At 35.8% G+C, this 19,822-nt stretch overlaps 1 protein-coding gene across 1 annotated transcript in view; it reads left to right on the forward strand.

The window, feature by feature from the left end:
- The first annotated feature begins 255 nt into the window (after positions 1 to 255).
- Positions 256 to 19,822, forward strand: part of LOC121413174 — a 33,184-nt gene continuing 13,617 nt past the window's right edge. Inside the window, exon 1 of the mRNA XM_041605936.1 lies at positions 256 to 852. Within this exon, the coding sequence (XP_041461870.1) occupies positions 256 to 852 (597 nt within the window). The remainder of the gene's footprint in view (positions 853 to 19,822) is intronic.

Consider the following 19,822-nt stretch of genomic DNA (forward strand, 5'->3'; position numbering starts at 1 on the left):
TGACATTCATATGTATACACTTTGTCAATCAGCAATATCAAAATAAAAAAATAGCAATGGGTTGGCTCGAATGAATATCTACATGTAACTTGTCCCTCTGAGATCGCTAGTTGTTATAACACCTCCTTCAGAACTTTATTAGATAGGCATGCTCCCCTCCAGACGAGAACCATCACAATCCGACCTAAATCACCTTGGTTCACGGAGGAGATTCAGGAGGCAAAGAAGCGAAGACGCCGAGCTGAGCGTCGTATGATGAAGTCGGGGCTTCGTTTTCACAAAGAACTATATCGTATTGAGTGTGAATCTTACTATGAATGTATCTTCAAGGCCAAGTCAACCTACCTTAAGAACCTTATTGCAGATGCCGATACCAAGACGCTGTTCGGTCTTGTGAAGTCACTCTCCTCCCCGCATCACTCGCCAATTCTTCCTGACCATTCATCTGATTGTGAACTTGCCAATAGGTTCGCAAAGTTCTTCGTCGAGAAGGTCTCCGATGTTGTATCTGCCTTTTCTGATTCATCTTCAGCACCAGCAACCACCTCTCCAGTTGGTCCACCTCAGTGCAATTTTTCAGAATTTCGTCCTGTAACCGACCTGGAAGTTAAGAAACTCATCACATCATTACCATCAAAGCACTGTCAATTGGACCCGATCCCCACCTTGTTGTTAAAGGACACTCTTCGCGATATCCTTCCACTCATCACTAAGTTGTTCAACTTTTCTTTGTCCTCCGGTCTCTTCCCCGAACCGTTTAAGTCATCTCTACTCCTTCCTCTCCTCAAGAAGCCTGCACTCGACCCAAATTCACTTAATAACTACAGGCCCATCGCAAACCTTCCTTTTTGGGTAAGGTTCTGGAGATAATAGTGTCGTGGCAGCTCAGAGTTCATCTTGAGGGCTTGCTTCCTGTGCCTCAGTCTTCTTATAGGAACCATCATTCGACAGAGACTGCGTTGTTTAATCTTTTCAACGATTTTCTACTGGCTGTGGATAAGGGCGATGAATTAGCGTTAGTCCTTCTGGACTATACAACTGCTTTTGACACTATTGACCACAACCTGTTACTCGATCGTCTTGAGAATAAATTCTCCATCACTGGAACTACAATGGATCCGCTCATACCTTCATGGCCGCTCCCAACAAGTCATCATTAATGATACACTTTCTAAATCATTTCCTCTAACTTACGGAGTTCCACAGGGTTCCGTCGTCGGCCCACTCCTTTTCATTCTCTATACCAGCCCACTTTCAAATCTTATACAATCTCACCAAGGTGTTCAGCATGTGATGTATGCAGACGACACACAAATTTATGTAACACTTAAACCTGACGGCAAGGTTGAAGCAGCTCAAAAGCTTCAAAGCTGTATTGAGGACATTAAGGTTTGGTCTCGTAAAAACAGACGGAATCTGAAGTTATCCACACATCGTCAAAGTTTAGAAATACCACTCCATTCCCTGATTTATTTTCTGATGTTTCTGTGAAGGGTAGTGAGTGGGTACGCGACCTTGGTGTGATGATCGACAATAAGCTTACCCTTCAACATCATATCAAGCATATTTGCAGGTCTGCGTCATACGGTATTTTCAAAATTGGGAAGATTAGGAAACTACTTGACCGACCCACAACTGCCAAACTAACACATGCATTTGTTTCCTGTCACCTAGATTATTGTAACGCAATATTTCTAACCTCCCTCATACATACCTACTTCCACTTCAACGGGTTCAAAACTCTGCTGCTAGACTGGTCTCTCTCTGTAGGAAATCTGAGCATATTACCCCGTTCCTGCGTTCTCTCCACTGGCTCCCCATACATCATCGTATATCTTTCAAGGTCTTACTCCTTACCTATAAAATTCTGAATGGCCAATCCCCAATCTTCTATTGCCCCTTCTCTTTGGAACAAGTTACCCTCTTACATACATAGTGCCAACTGCCAAGTCCGTCTGTTAGTTTAAAGCCCTGCTCAAAACATCCTTTTCAATCAATGAATCCCAGTTGTGGGTCGGTCATTGGAGGTGCACACCAGTTTTAATCTGTTAGTTTTTTTTTCTTGTGTGAATATGCCCATTTCATTTTTTTCACCCATGTAAAGTTTAATTTCAGAACACAGTGCGCTTAGAAACTTCCGTATTAAGCGCCCTATAATTTTTTTGGATTATTATTATTGTTCTTTTCAAAGGATTTAAAAATTGGTGTAAAATTAAAAAATGATTGCCCATTTTAAATCAGAAGTGTGTCTGCAGTTAGTTAGGGGAAACCCAGTATATTTTATTGAGTTCATCTATGTTCTAATGTTTGCAAGCCACTTGTGTTTTTTCTGGCAGCAGATGATATAATGGTGAAACCTAATGTCAATATTTAGGTGGAATAAAACTCCCGGATAAAACTGTCAAAACAAAATAATTGAAAGTCTGAAATTGGAACCACAGTTAGGTTGTGGAGCAGCATTTTCTTTGTGCATGTATCAAAATATTTGTTCTACTTCTGTAATAAAGTGAAAGCACTCTTTATTTTGCACCTTTACGGGGAGCAGGACTTTTTGACATTCTTTGGCATTTTTTGCAGCTAATTGGAAGGCTTTTCAAATTTTCCCCATTGATCATTTGTTGGTCAAGTAAACAGATTATTATTATTATCATTGTACTTAAAAAAACACACACATTCTGCCTATCACTAATAAGACCTAATAATGCATTTTTTTACTCTTCACGAAGCATCATTTTTATATTCTTTAAATATATAAATTTACTACATTTATTTGTGTTAAAGTATTGAGTATTTCATAATTTTTAGATCTTGTAGACCATTTTCTAGCTTTCACAGACATGTAAATTCCAGTTACCTGTACTAACACGAAATGCTGAAAAATCAAGGCATATTGGGGAACAAAAAATAGACCTATGCAGGAAAGATGTCTTCGTGTGAATCATTTGTTTTTGGTCAAAGTTTATGATACATGCAATATGTTTAAAGTGTAGTAAAAGAATGGGGTGTAGGTACAAGGAAATATTACACTTTGTGTTGTTTTCACCAATTTTTCACAATTTAATCATATAGCTATTTAATGTAGTTATCTTTTGATGCTACATGTTTTTGCTATGCTTATTCTACTTAATAAAGTACAGTTCTGTGGTTAAATTGTATTTACTTTGTTATTGATTAATTTTAGCTGTGTGTACGTACTTAGAAGAAAACTTTGTCATCTGAAGTTACAACCATTGAGTACATGCAACTTAAAACACTGCTTTAACACTGAACTTTAAAAAGCTGTGTAACATTTACTCAAAATTCTTAATCGGATTTTACTAATGGCAGATTTAAAACTTGCATTAAACGAGTGATGATAACAATACACATGTCTCTTAATGTAGATTCTACTTTTAACATAAAGTATTCAAAACTAAAATAAATACTATAATTGCTACAAACGGGGCATAAACATGACAGTAAATATACTCATGTTATTAAGGTTACAAATACTTTCGAATTCATAAAATTAAGTACATGGAACAAAAAAGATTTGCACTGTGAACACTTAAAAATGTGAAACTTCAGACAATTGAATAGTGTATGAAACCACATTTTTTGAGTAACAATAACTTATAAAAAAAATATTACTTTTTGAAATGAGTTAAATTTTGAAGTAGATTGAACATATATTCACAAATTGCTGTGACTTAAAATTGGGAAATATATAATTTGTTTTTATTCATTTCTATTAAGTTGCATAGCTTTATCACTGTTGATAACGTAAGAAAATCAAATATCTTGCTTAAAGGTTATTAAGTAAATTCGGCAAAAACATGATTCAAATTTAAGTATGCTTAACAAAAAAATACTAAATATTATAACTTGAAAATTGATGCCATTATCTTTCATTTATGAAAATTCAGTTCCTTAAACAATTTTTTTTTCATTTGTAAAAACTCAAATTTTGAGAAAAGTTATATTCATCAAGAGAATTAAGTTACTGGAGCCAGTTATTCTGAGTTGTAGAAACAAACATTCAGACAGTATTTGAAACTCAAAATGCCACATGTTAAACAAAACTTAATAAAATTAAGGCAACCGTCTTGCCTTAATTTCATTAAGTAAATTTTACAAAAAGTATCAAAATATTTTTGGAGTGTGTGGCGTCGCAAATTTTGGAAAATCTGTTCATGCTCAAGTGGAGAATACTTTCAAAAAGGTAAGCTAATATGTATATTTCAATCCGGCTTTTGTAACGGATATTCCACTGAATCTTATTTAACAGATTTTATCAGGAATGACATTTCACATGGGCGCATGGTTCGAATGGTTCTCCTAGACTTACAAAAAGCCTTTGATACTGTAAATCACAACAAACTTTTAAGGGATACACACGAAGAAAATTCACGAAAGTGATGATTATAGACAAATTATATATGGATGGAAAGGTATTGTCTTTTTATATACAAATATATCACTAAAAAGTCTTATAGATGTCGTGGAAATGCAAGAAATGAAATTATTAGACACCCTTCTCAGCCCCCCAGACCGACAATTACGCAGCCGAAAACGGTCGAGAATAATGACGTCACACAATAGACGAGCTCATCAGCTCTCTGTGCATCATGCACTGAATCACCTTACTGACCTGTTCAATATCTTCCGAATTTACCGTTTTCTTCATGTTATGTGACATTCAATTTCTGTTTTCGACAACTTCAGACCAAACGTGAATCAGAACTGTGTTCCTTTGCCCGTTTTTATTGAATTGTGGACTGTAAAGACCGATTTTGTCTACTGCATTCGTCATTGTGTTGCTCCACTCCAGTCTAGGGTACCGGTAGTCACTTAAGAACCAAGTTTGAAAGGATACTCGTAAAATTACGTCACTCTCACGATGAATATTCATTAGATCGTGGTCGTGCGTGTTCAATACACACTGAGTGCATGCATGCAGAGAGTTTGTATTGAACACGCACGACCACGATCTAATGAATATTCATCGGCGAGAGTGACGTAATTTTACGAGTGTCCTTTCAAACTTGGTTCTTAAGTGACTACCGTGAGGGAGTCGCTGCCCAAAGTAGGCCTAGAGAATCTAACTTGAATAACTTTAACTTTAATAAATACAGGACTGAACAGAATCTCACACGAAAATAAAAAGAGGAAAAAGAGCCGGTAGGAACGGGGAAGGAATATAATTGAAAAAAAAATACGTGCGTACAGATTTGTCCACAGAGAGTATCGTTCTCGGGTTCATAATGATATATATACAAAGTGCGTTCGCTGCTGTTGCCTCGCAATGCTTCGGCAATCCAACTGCAATTCCAATCATTTCGCGATGGATATTGCCGTGTTTTTTTGTGGTTCCTGAACTTGCTACGTAATTAAATTTCATAATTTTTATTCAGTCGTGAAGACGAATGTCTATGTTTTATATTGATAATAATATCAATGTGGCGCAAGCATGATTTCTAAGTGAAATGCTTTGTTTATTCACGTATATTTCTCGAAAACAAATATTTTTTTTCTAAGCTAAATATCGGTTACCAAAATATGTTAAATGTGCATTTCATTTTACTGTTCAGAAAATTCAAACTTTTATCTTTGTAATAAGACCAATCTTGTGAGGAATAAACAATTCTAAGAGCAAAAAACGCTGATTGGAAAGATCGTCTTCAATGGGCTGCTGTCAGCTCAGCTGCTCACTGCTCTTGGTGTGACGTCACTCAGCTGGAGCTCGCCAGAGGACGGACGAAGGCAGAAATATGCCATGAAAATAAGTCATTTTTGAGAGCTGATTTCTGCAAACTCTAATCACTATTTTAAAAAGTGAAGTTATATATCTGATTAGTAATACTTCCCCTTTACAATGATGACCACAAAAAGACATTATAAAATACTTTTGATTCTTCGGTTGTCTACTTTAAAGAAATTAAAAGCGATTGGTTTAGACTCTGAATGTGTGACATTGTTTAGATCATACTTACCTAATCGTCATCAAGTTTCCTTGCAAACAGTTCTTTCTGATTCACCGCCTATTAAATGCGGTGTCCCTCAAGGAAGCATTTTAGGCTCCATTGTTTTTACGTCTTACATTAATAATATATGTACTTGTATTAACGAATCTAAATTGATTTTATATGCTGATGATAGTGTCTTGAACTTAGTGCAGATTTGGCAAATTGCAACAAATAGATGTCTGAAAACAAGCTTAGTTTACATGTTGGGAAAATGGAAAGCATTTTATTTTGTTCGAAACGAAAGTTAAGATATACACACGATTTCAAGGTTCCATAATAATAATGTAATTGAACAGATTCAGTAAAATATTTGAGAATAAATTAAACAAGTGACCTATCATGGACAGGTTTGGTAGACTCAATCGCCAAAAGAGCAAATTCACGCTTAAAATTTTGTATAGATATCAAACCTGTTTGAATATGAAGTCTAGAGTATTTTATGCTTTGTTTTAACAGGTTTAAAACAATGCCTATATTCGACTATGCTAATGCGGCTTGGTAAGGTAGTCTGGCTGCGACGGAGAAAACAAAGCTAAGAATAATTCAAAATAAGATTGTAAGATTTTTAAATGTTTTAGGACCAAGAGCACGTGTCGGATGTAATGAACTTGAAAAGGCAGGATTACTTCATGTAGAACAAAGATCTAAACAATTAGTATTACACCACGTACATGAGATATTCTATTCGGATACATTAATCAATACATAGCAAGTCATTTCACCCGTTTATCAAATATCCATAAGTGTTAATTTTAATTTTGTATTACCAAATCGTGAAGGTCATATCAGGAACACTTTTTATTTTAATGGCGTCCAATTTTGGAATGCTCTTCCTAATCAAATAAAAGCTGTTAAAAATTTTCCTCACTTTAAGAGTGCATTAAAAAAGAACCTAAAACTGAATCTACTCGAGAACAGTATTGCCATTACAAATCACCATTTTGTACAGTAGGTGTTTAGTATTGTAGATAATGAAGGGTATGATAAAATATAATATTTCTTCATATATTAGGTAGCTTTTTTCTTTGCTTCAGGTGATTGCAAATTATTTGACTGATGGATATGTATTTCTTTTTACCATATTCCAGTACTTGTCGTAGTGTATACCTTTTGTTATTACAATATATTAATGCTTTATACTAACAATAGCACCCTATTCGAAATAAGCCTTTTGGCTTTCATGTGCTATTCTGACAAGGTATTCCTCAAATTCATTGTAATCACCTGTGATATTCTTGACGAATAAAATCAATAAATCAACTGCAAATGTCATATCTATTAGAATGTTTTTACATGAAAAATAAACCATGTAAGTTCAGATTTGTTGATACCCTCATTCTTTTGACGTCAAGTTATCTAATAAGGCTATGATGAATCATATTAAGAGAAATTGTCTTTAATGAATTGTTATTATATAAATTGTCAATTAACAGTCAATGGTAAACCATGAACCAAGCAATTTCATGAATCTTTCGGACGTTATGTCCCTTTTCATTTTTGATTAAGGAATTTAGGGTAATGCACACTAAGAAATCCCGATGGAGTGTACGATACGTGCGTACACCCCTTAATGGGGAATCATCGAGGTGCGAGTTAGCTCTTATGTGAGAGTCCGTGTCTGTTGTACACCTTTAGGGGTACCCGTTTAGCGACAGGCCTCTGCGCTCCAAGCGGTGGAAAATTGAACCCGAATTTCTTAGTGTGTGGGATTCATAACCGCTTTGATTCTTGAAGTTTACCCAATGATATGTCGTGAAATAAACATGAAATCAGAAATATTTTTTTCTTTTGATTATCGAATCGCATTATATTTTGTGGAATGCTTTTTTACGTAATGAAACATTTAAAATTTTCGGAGGTTCGAATATCAATAAATGAACTCAATTATCCTAATCTAAAATTCTTGAAAACCCTTTGAATGTTGCAAATGATTGACCCATTAATCTTCTGCATTATAATCATGATAATTATGTTTCACATGACGAATAGGGTGCAGATTTTAACCCCAGTTACTTACGGATATATAACATTTATACATTGTGATGCAGCGTGAGATTAGCCATTGATAGCAGATTTAAAAAAATGTTGTTTTATCCGGATTTTCTTTAGCAGGATGATTTTTTTCCAAAATATGGGGCGTGACTTTTCAGAAACATGCAAATGCAATGAGAAACATTCAAACTGAGCTATTTTCTACATTATGTTAATTTGCATACCATCAAATATGATCATAACCGGATTATTTTATTAATTTTGGATTAAACCAATCTAATATGATGTCAGTGTACATTGTTGTATAGGAAACGTCAAGTAATTTTGGCTTCATTTTTACGTTACTGTGATACCAGATTGAGACTCTTCATAACCGGCGTGAGAATCTCAGTGAACGCCCCTCTGCATCACGTGATTTCGCTCAGTTCATCTGTAAGATGAATCATCTGAAGAACCTCACACTCAGTGGTAGCTATCATAATGACTTCTACTCAACATTATCGTCGATGGCATCAACTACAAAGGTCATATCTATTAGAATTTTTTTACATGTAAAACAGTAATACAAGCGAACCATATACAGTTCGGATTTTTAATACCCCTCATTCTATTGCCGTCAAGTTATCTCATGAGGCTTTGATGCCTCATATAAAGAGAAATTGTTTTTACTGAATTGTCATTGATATCAACTGTCAATTTATAGTCAATTGTAACCATATGAGCTAAGAAATTTCATAAATCTTTCGGCTATTTTTCTTCATTTCATTTTGATTTAGGAATCAAGGAAAAATGAGCATAGGTTTAATATCCCCTTATTTGATTCTTGAGCTCTACCGAATGATACATCATCAAATAAACATTATGCAATCAGAAACATGTTTTCTTCTTTTAATTATCAAATCGTATCATATTTTGTGGAATACTTTTTATATAATGAAACACAATTTTCGGAGATTGGGATAGCAATAAATCATCTCGATTACCCAAATCTAAATTGCTTTTTAAACCCTTTGAATGTTGCAACTGACTGACTCATTAACTTCTTGCATTATAATCACGATAATTGCATTGACGCCCAATGGCGACAATGCATTGTTCTTGTTCCATATTCCTATTCCGTAATCTTCTTTGCATTGACGCCCAATGGCGACAATGCATTGTTCTTGTTCCATATTCCTATTCCGTAATCTTCTTCTTCTTCTTCCACCAAAATCCCATTTGTTTAATACATGATTTTGTTAGCTCTACCCTGACTCCGTCCCTCATCCAAATTCATCCAAATTTGGTACACATGTTGTCCAGCATCCCTAGTTGTGCCTCTCGTCTTCCATTTTCCAAAATCACTCATGCATGACCATCCAGGCGCCATTTTGTCAATTTCAAGTCCATTTGCATACCATTCTTCATTCTTTCATATCTCAATTATCCTGCATGCTACAGACTTCTAACAAATTGCTATAGATAGTCAAAGAGTTGCTCCATCATCTGCGACGCATAACCTGACCTTCAAAATGCCATCTTTATGTCCTAAATTCAAATCCGAAATAGCCTTCCTTCAAAAACGTCATATTTATTGAAATGTAAAGTAAAAAAATCGTAAAATGGCCATAACTTTCTTGTTTTTATTCATTTTGAGCGCATTCTTTCAGGAATTGATAACGGTATCATAAAATACAAGTTACTGAATTTTCACGCATCATTGACCTTCCGTCATCGAAATAGCGCCCTCTAAAGTTTCAAAAACGCTTACCTTTGAATGCTCCTCATTGCGTCATGCGTGGCCAAACCCGTACCCTTTTTTGAATTTAGGGTCTTCAAGATATGATCTTTCATGCCATTAAAAAAAATATATACCTTACAACTGACGAAATATCTCAAAAATGCTCCCGAAAATCAGCAAAATACCCAAAAATGCACTTTACTGCCAGCACAACTTCAACTTGCTCTTATTTCCTTATTATTGAAGCTTATTCTTTCTAACTTGGCTGATATGAGTATTGATATATACTTCAACCGTTCGTCAACTTTTTGTAACAGAAACTGACAAAAATCTGACGTCAGCTTCAAATTATTGTGCAAAACCTTCATTTTAATGTCTTTCTTTATATGGCATTTACTTCCGGTCTATTGCCTGCGCACAAATAAAAGTGGTATCAATGTCACCGCATTGGAATACCCTTTCCATTGATACCAAATACGACATAGGTTACAACAGAAAATTTCAAGATAAGTCAATCTGAACACATGGTATACTGCTCACTATGTACACATTATCAACAACAGAATTGTACAGTGTCTATTGCATCGGTTTCGTGCAAAAACGAACTGAACGTACTATGGCACGCCATTTGTCCAATAAGGCGATACACTCAGTTTATGCATGCACATCGTTCTGATATGTACTTAACACTGGGTTACGTTGATGAATTGTCAGCGAATTTGTATGCTTATTTCTATTACTCTCTCTCTGCGTCTTTCTCTCTCTCTCTTTCTTCAGCGGCCACATGGTCTAAAAATGGACGAAATTTGTTTGACTCGAGAATGTAATTTCCTATGAAAAGCAAAATCTGCCAAAATCCAATTTGATTAACATGTAATTTTTGTTAGTCCTCTCCTGCCTCCGTTTCTCATCCAAATTCATTCTGATTTGGTAGACATACTATCCATAATTAGGGACCATAACCTTTAGAAATAGCGCCTTCTATTGCAAAGTCTTGAAATAGTTAAATTGCCATAACTTCCTTGTTTGAATTTATTTTTTGTCTCATGTTTTCAGGGTTTGCCAATTGTATCATTTCACATACTCCAACTGTGTTTTACGCATCAGTGATCATTCCTTTAAGAAATAGCGCCCTCTAATATTTTGAGAATGTATATCATCTAGAGTTTTCTCTTGATCTCCTCCTGTTTCTTGCCCTCTATTAAATCAGAGGCGTCAATGCATGCACATCGTTCTGAAACGATTGCAGTTCTAGTCTTCTTCTTCTTCTTCTTCCACCAAAATCCCATTTGTTTAACACATGGTTTTGTTAGCTCTACCCTGACTCCGTCCTTCATCCAAATTCATCCAAATTTGGTAGACATGTTGTCCAGCATCCCTAGTTGTGCCTCTCGTCTTCCAATTTCCAAAATCACTCATGCATGACCATCCAGGCGCCATTTTGTCAATTTCAAGTCCATTTGCATACCATTCTTCATTCTTTCATATCTCAGTTATCCTGCATGCTAAAGACTTCTAACAAATTGCTATAGATAGTCCAAGAGTTGCTCCGTCATCTGCGATGGATAATTTGACCTTCAAAATGCCATCTTCATGCCTTAAATTCAAATCCAAAATAGCCTTCCTTCAAAAACTTCATATTTATTAAAATGTAAAGTCAAAAAATCGTAAAATGGCCATAATTTTCTTGTTTTTATTCATTTCGAGCTCATATATTCAGGAGTTGATTACAGTACCATATCATACATACTACTCAGTTTTCACGCATCACTGATTTTTCGTCATTGAAATAGCGCCCTCTAAAGTTTCAAAAACACTTATCTTTGAATGCTCCTCATTGCGTCATGCACGGCCAAACCCGTACCCTTTCTTGGATTTAGGGTCTTCAAGATATGCCCTTTCATGCCATTTAAAAAAATATATACCTTACAACTGACGAAATATCTCAAAAATGCTCCCGAAAATCAGCAAAATACCCCAAAAGGCACTTTAATGCCAGCACAACTTCAACTTGCTCTTATTTCCTTATTATTGAAGCTTATTCTTTCTAACTTGGCAGATCTGAGTATTGATATATACTTCAACAGTTCGTTAATGTTTTGTAACAGAAACTAACAAATTGCTGACGTCAGCTTAAAATTATTGTGCAAAACCTTCATTTTTAATGTCTTTCTTTATATGGCATTTACTTCCGGTCTATTGCCTGCGCACAAATAAAAGTGGTATCAATGTCACCGCATTGGAATACTCTTTCCAGTGATACCAAATACGACATAGGTTACAACAGAAAATTTCAAGATAAGTCAATCTGAACACATGATATACTGCTCACTATGTACACATTATCAACAACAGAATTGTACAGTGTCTATTGCATCGGTTTCGTGCAAAAACGAACTGAACGTACTATGGCACGCCATTTGTCCAATAAGGCGATACACTCAGTTTATGCATGCACATCGTTCTGATATGTACTTAACACTGGGTTACGTTGATGAATTGTCAGCGAATTTGTATGCTTATTTCCATTACTCTCTCTGCGTCTTTCTCTCTCTCTCTCTCTTTCTTCAGCGGCCACATGGTCTAAAAATGGACGAAATTTGTTTGACTCGAGAATGTAATTTCCTATGAAAAGCAAAATCTGCCAAAATCCAATTTGATTAACATGTAATTTTTGTTAGTCCTCTCCTGCCTCCGTTTCTCATCCAAATTCATTCTGATTTGGTAGACATACTATCCATAATTAGGGACCATAACCTTTAGAAATAGCGCCTTCTATTGCAAAGTCTTGAAATAGTTAAATTGCCATAACTTCCTTGTTTGAATTTATTTTTTGTCTCATGTTTTCAGGGTTTGCCAATTGTATCATTTCACATACTCCAACTGTGTTTTACGCATCAGTGATCATTCCTTTAAGAAATAGCGCCCTCTAATATTTTGAGAATGTATATCATCTAGAGTTTTCTCTTGATCTCCTCCTGTTTCTTGCCCTCTATTAAATCAGAGGCGTCAATGCATGCACATCGTTCTGAAACGATTGCAGTTCTAGTCTTCTTCTTCTTCTTCTTCCACCAAAATCCCATTTGTTTAACACATGGTTTTGTTAGCTCTACCCTGACTCCGTCCTTCATCCAAATTCATCCAAATTTGGTAGACATGTTGTCCAGCATCCCTAGTTGTGCCTCTCGTCTTCCATTTTCCAAAATCACTCATGCATGACCATCCAGGCGCCATTTTGTCAATTTCGAGTCCATTTGCATACCATTCTTCATTCTTTCATATCTCAGTTATCCTGCATGCTAAAGACTTCTAACAAATTGCTATAGATAGTCCAAGAGTTGCTCCGTCATCTGCGATGCATAACTTGACCTTCAAAATGCCATCTTCATGCCTTAAATTCAAATCCAAAATAGCCTTCCTTCAAAAACTTCATATTTATTAAAATGTAAAGTCAAAAAATCGTAAAATGGCCATAATTTTCTTGTTTTTATTCATTTCGAGCTCATATATTCAGGAGTTGATTACAGTACCATATCATACATACTACTCAGTTTTCACGCATCACTGATTTTTCGTCATTGAAATAGCGCCCTCTAAAGTTTCAAAAACACTTATCTTTGAATGCTCCTCATTGCGTCATGCACGGCCAAACCCGTACCCTTTCTTGGATTTAGGGTCTTCAAGATATGCCCTTTCATGCCATTTAAAAAAATATATACCTTACAACTGACGAAATATCTCAAAAATGCTCCCGAAAATCAGCAAAATACCCCAAAAGGCACTTTAATGCCAGCACAACTTCAACTTGCTCTTATTTCCTTATTATTGAAGCTTATTCTTTCTAACTTGGCAGATCTGAGTATTGATATATACTTCAACAGTTCGTTAATGTTTTGTAACAGAAACTAACAAATTGCTGACGTCAGCTTAAAATTATTGTGCAAAACCTTCATTTTTAATGTCTTTCTTTATATGGCATTTACTTCCGGTCTATTGCCTGCGCACAAATAAAAGTGGTATCAATGTCACCGCATTGGAATACTCTTTCCAGTGATACCAAATACGACATAGGTTACAACAGAAAATTTCAAGATAAGTCAATCTGAACACATGGTATACTGCTCACTATGTACACATTATCAACAACAGAATTGTACAGTGTCTATTGCATCGGTTTCGTGCAAAAACGAACTGAACGTACTATGGCACGCCATTTGTCCAATAAGGCGATACACTCAGTTTATGCATGCACATCGTTCTGATATGTACTTAACACTGGGTTACGTTGATGAATTGTCAGCGAATTTGTATGCTTATTTCCATTACTCTCTCTGCGTCTTTCTCTCTCTCTCTCTCTTTCTTCAGCGGCCACATGGTCTAAAAATGGACGAAATTTGTTTGACTCGAGAATGTAATTTCCTATGAAAAGCAAAATCTGCCAAAATCCAATTTGATTAACATGTAATTTTTGTTAGTCCTCTCCTGCCTCCGTTTCTCATCCAAATTCATTCTGATTTGGTAGACATACTATCCATAATTAGGGACCATAACCTTTAGAAATAGCGCCTTCTATTGCAAAGTCTTGAAATAGTTAAATTGCCATAACTTCCTTGTTTGAATTTATTTTTTGTCTCATGTTTTCAGGGTTTGCCAATTGTATCATTTCACATACTCCAACTGTGTTTTACGCATCAGTGATCATTCCTTTAAGAAATAGCGCCCTCTAATATTTTGAGAATGTATATCATCTAGAGTTTTCTCTTGATCTCCTCCTGTTTCTTGCCCTCTATTAAATCAGAGGCGTCAATGCATGCACATCGTTCTGAAACGATTGCAGTTCTAGTCTTCTTCTTCTTCTTCTTCCACCAAAATCCCATTTGTTTAACACATGGTTTTGTTAGCTCTACCCTGACTCCGTCCTTCATCCAAATTCATCCAAATTTGGTAGACATGTTGTCCAGCATCCCTAGTTGTGCCTCTCGTCTTCCATTTTCCAAAATCACTCATGCATGACCATCCAGGCGCCATTTTGTCAATTTCGAGTCCATTTGCATACCATTCTTCATTCTTTCATATCTCAGTTATCCTGCATGCTAAAGACTTCTAACAAATTGCTATAGATAGTCCAAGAGTTGCTCCGTCATCTGCGACGTATAATTTGACCTTCAAAATGCCATCTTCATGCCTTAAATTCAAATCCAAAATAGCCTTCCTTCAAAAACTTCATATTTATTAAAATGTAAAGTCAAAAAATCGTAAAATGGCCATAATTTTCTTGTTTTTATTCATTTCGAGCTCATATATTCAGGAGTTGATTACAGTACCATATCATACATACTACTCAGTTTTCACGCATCACTGATTTTTCGTCATTGAAATAGCGCCCTCTAAAGTTTCAAAAACACTTATCTTTGAATGCTCCTCATTGCGTCATGCACGGCCAAACCCGTACCCTTTCTTGGATTTAGGGTCTTCAAGATATGCCCTTTCATGCCATTTAAAAAAATATATACCTTACAACTGACGAAATATCTCAAAAATGCTCCCGAAAATCAGCAAAATACCCCAAAAGGCACTTTAATGCCAGCACAACTTCAACTTGCTCTTATTTCCTTATTATTGAAGCTTATTCTTTCTAACTTGGCAGATCTGAGTATTGATATATACTTCAACAGTTCGTTAATGTTTTGTAACAGAAACTAACAAATTGCTGACGTCAGCTTAAAATTATTGTGCAAAACCTTCATTTTTAATGTCTTTCTTTATATGGCATTTACTTCCGGTCTATTGCCTGCGCACAAATAAAAGTGGTATCAATGTCACCGCATTGGAATACTCTTTCCAGTGATACCAAATACGACATAGGTTACAACAGAAAATTTCAAGATAAGTCAATCTGAACACATGGTATACTGCTCACTATGTACACATTATCAACAACAGAATTGTACAGTGTCTATTGCATCGGTTTCGTGCAAAAACGAACTGAACGTACTATGGCACGCCATTTGTCCAATAAGGCGATACACTCAGTTTATGCATGCACATCGTTCTGATATGTACTTAACACTGGGTTACGTTGATGAATTGTCAGCGAATTTGTATGCTTATTTCCATTACTCTCTCTGCGTCTTTCTCTCTCTCTCTCTCTTTCTTCAGCGGCCACATGGTCTAAAAATGGACGAAATTTGTTTGACTCGAGAATGTAATTTCCTATGAAAAGCAAAATCTGCCAAAATCCAATTTGATTAACATGTAATTTTTGTTAGTCCTCTCCTGCCTCCGTTTCTCATCCAAATTCATTCTGATTTGGTAGACATACTATCCATAATTAGGGACCATAACCTTTAGAAATAGCGCCTTCTATTGCAAAGTCTTGAAATAGTTAAATTGCCATAACTTCCTTGTTTGAATTTATTTTTTGTCTCATGTTTTCAGGGTTTGCCAATTGTATCATTTCACATACTCCAACTGTGTTTTACGCATCAGTGATCATTCCTTTAAGAAATAGCGCCCTCTAATATTTTGAGAATGTATATCATCTAGAGTTTTCTCTTGATCTCCTCCTGTTTCTTGCCCTCTATTAAATCAGAGGCGTCAATGCATGCACATCGTTCTGAAACGATTGCAGTTCTAGTCTTCTTCTTCTTCTTCTTCCACCAAAATCCCATTTGTTTAACACATGGTTTTGTTAGCTCTACCCTGACTCCGTCCTTCATCCAAATTCATCCAAATTTGGTAGACATGTTGTCCAGCATCCCTAGTTGTGCCTCTCGTCTTCCATTTTCCAAAATCACTCATGCATGACCATCCAGGCGCCATTTTGTCAATTTCAAGTCCATTTGCATACCATTCTTCATTCTTTCATATCTCAGTTATCCTGCATGCTAAAGACTTCTAACAAATTGCTATAGATAGTCCAAGAGTTGCTCCGTCATCTGCGACGTATAACTTGACCTTCAAAATGCCATCTTCATGCCTTAAATTCAAATCCAAAATAGCCTTCCTTCAAAAACTTCATATTTATTAAAATGTAAAGTCAAAAAATCGTAAAATGGCCATAATTTTCTTGTTTTTATTCATTTCGAGCTCATATATTCAGGAGTTGATTACAGTACCATATCATACATACTACTCAGTTTTCACGCATCACTGATTTTTCGTCATTGAAATAGCGCCCTCTAAAGTTTCAAAAACACTTATCTTTGAATGCTCCTCATTGCGTCATGCACGGCCAAACCCGTACCCTTTCTTGGATTTAGGGTCTTCAAGATATGCCCTTTCATGCCATTTAAAAAAATATATACCTTACAACTGACGAAATATCTCAAAAATGCTCCCGAAAATCAGCAAAATACCCCAAAAGGCACTTTAATGCCAGCACAACTTCAACTTGCTCTTATTTCCTTATTATTGAAGCTTATTCTTTCTAACTTGGCAGATCTGAGTATTGATATATACTTCAACAGTTCGTTAATGTTTTGTAACAGAAACTAACAAATTGCTGACGTCAGCTTAAAATTATTGTGCAAAACCTTCATTTTTAATGTCTTTCTTTATATGGCATTTACTTCCGGTCTATTGCCTGCGCACAAATAAAAGTGGTATCAATGTCACCTCATTGGAATACTCTTTCCAGTGATACCAAATACGACATAGGTTACAACAGAAAATTTCAAGATAAGTCAATCTGAACACATGGTATACTGCTCACTATGTACACATTATCAACAACAGAATTGTACAGTGTCTATTGCATCGGTTTCGTGCAAAAACGAACTGAACGTACTATGGCACGCCATTTGTCCAATAAGGCGATACACTCAGTTTATGCATGCACATCGTTCTGATATGTACTTAACACTGGGTTACGTTGATGAATTGTCAGCGAATTTGTATGCTTATTTCCATTACTCTCTCTGCGTCTTTCTCTCTCTCTCTCTCTTTCTTCAGCGGCCACATGGTCTAAAAATGGACGAAATTTGTTTGACTCGAGAATGTAATTTCCTATGAAAAGCAAAATCTGCCAAAATCCAATTTGATTAACATGTAATTTTTGTTAGTCCTCTCCTGCCTCCGTTTCTCATCCAAATTCATTCTGATTTGGTAGACATACTATCCATAATTAGGGACCATAACCTTTAGAAATAGCGCCTTCTATTGCAAAGTCTTGAAATAGTTAAATTGCCATAACTTCCTTGTTTGAATTTATTTTTTGTCTCATGTTTTCAGGGTTTGCCAATTGTATCATTTCACATACTCCAACTGTGTTTTACGCATCAGTGATCATTCCTTTAAGAAATAGCGCCCTCTAATATTTTGAGAATGTATATCATCTAGAGTTTTCTCTTGATCTCCTCCTGTTTCTTGCCCTCTATTAAATCAGAGGCGTCAATGCATGCACATCGTTCTGAAACGATTGCAGTTCTAGTCTTCTTCTTCTTCTTCTTCCACCAAAATCCCATTTGTTTAACACATGGTTTTGTTAGCTCTACCCTGACTCCGTCCTTCATCCAAATTCATCCAAATTTGGTAGACATGTTGTCCAGCATCCCTAGTTGTGCCTCTTGTCTTCCAATTTCCAAAATCACTCATGCATGACCATCCAGGCGCCATTTTGTCAATTTCAAGTCCATTTGCATACCATTCTTCATTCTTTCATATCTCAGTTATCCTGCATGCTAAAGACTTCTAACAAATTGCTATAGATAGTCCAAGAGTTGCTCCGTCATCTGCGACGGATAACTTGACCTTCAAAATGCCATCTTCATGCCTTAAATTCAAATCCAAAATAGCCTTCCTTCAAAAACTTCATATTTATTAAAATGTAAAGTCAAAAAATCGTAAAATGGCCATAATTTTCTTGTTTTTATTCATTTCGAGCTCATATATTCAGGAGTTGATTACAGTACCATATCATACATACTACTCAGTTTTCACGCATCACTGATTTTTCGTCATTGAAATAGCGCCCTCTAAAGTTTCAAAAACACTTATCTTTGAATGCTCCTCATTGCGTCATGCACGGCCAAACCCGTACCCTTTCTTGGATTTAGGGTCTTCAAGATATGCCCTTTCATGCCATTTGAAAAAATATATACCTTACAACTGACGAAATATCTCAAAAATGCTCCCGAAAATCAGCAAAATACCCCAAAAGGCACTTTAATGCCAGCACAACTTCAACTTGCTCTTATTTCCTTATTATTGAAGCTTATTCTTTCTAACTTGGCAGATCTGAGTATTGATATATACTTCAACAGTTCGTTAATGTTTTGTAACAGAAACTAACAAATTGCTGACGTCAGCTTAAAATTATTGTGCAAAACCTTCATTTTTAATGTCTTTCTTTAAATGGCATTTACTTCCGGTCTATTGCCTGCGCACAAATAAAAGTGGTATCAATGTCACCGCATTGGAATACTCTTTCCAGTGATACCAAATACGACATAGGTTACAACAGAAAATTTCAAGATAAGTCAATCTGAACACATGGTATACTGCTCACTATGTACACATTATCAACAACAGAATTGTACAGTGTCTATTGCATCGGTTTCGTGCAAAAACGAACTGAACGTACTATGGCACGCCATTTGTCCAATAAGGCGATACACTCAGTTTATGCATGCACATCGTTCTGATATGTACTTAACACTGGGTTACGTTGATGAATTGTCAGCGAATTTGTATGCTTATTTCTATTACTCTCTCTGCGTCTTTCTCTCTCTCTCTCTTTCTTCAGCGGCCACATGGTCTAAAAATGGACGAAATTTGTTTGACTCGAGAATGTAATTTCCTATGAAAAGCAAAATCTGCCAAAATCCAATTTGATTAACATGTAATTTTTGTTAGTCCTCTCCTGCCTCCGTTTCTCATCCAAATTCATTCTGATTTGGTAGACATACTATCCATAATTAGGGACCATAACCTTTAGAAATAGCGCCTTCTATTGCAAAGTCTTGAAATAGTTAAATTGCCATAACTTCCTTGTTTGAATTTATTTTTTGTCTCATGTTTTCAGGGTTTGCCAATTGTATCATTTCACATACTCCAACTGTGTTTTACGCATCAGTGATCATTCCTTTAAGAAATAGCGCCCTCT

This window comes from Lytechinus variegatus, chromosome 4 (genome assembly GCF_018143015.1).
Source record: "Lytechinus variegatus isolate NC3 chromosome 4, Lvar_3.0, whole genome shotgun sequence".
NCBI classification, from domain to species: domain Eukaryota; kingdom Metazoa; phylum Echinodermata; class Echinoidea; order Temnopleuroida; family Toxopneustidae; genus Lytechinus; species Lytechinus variegatus.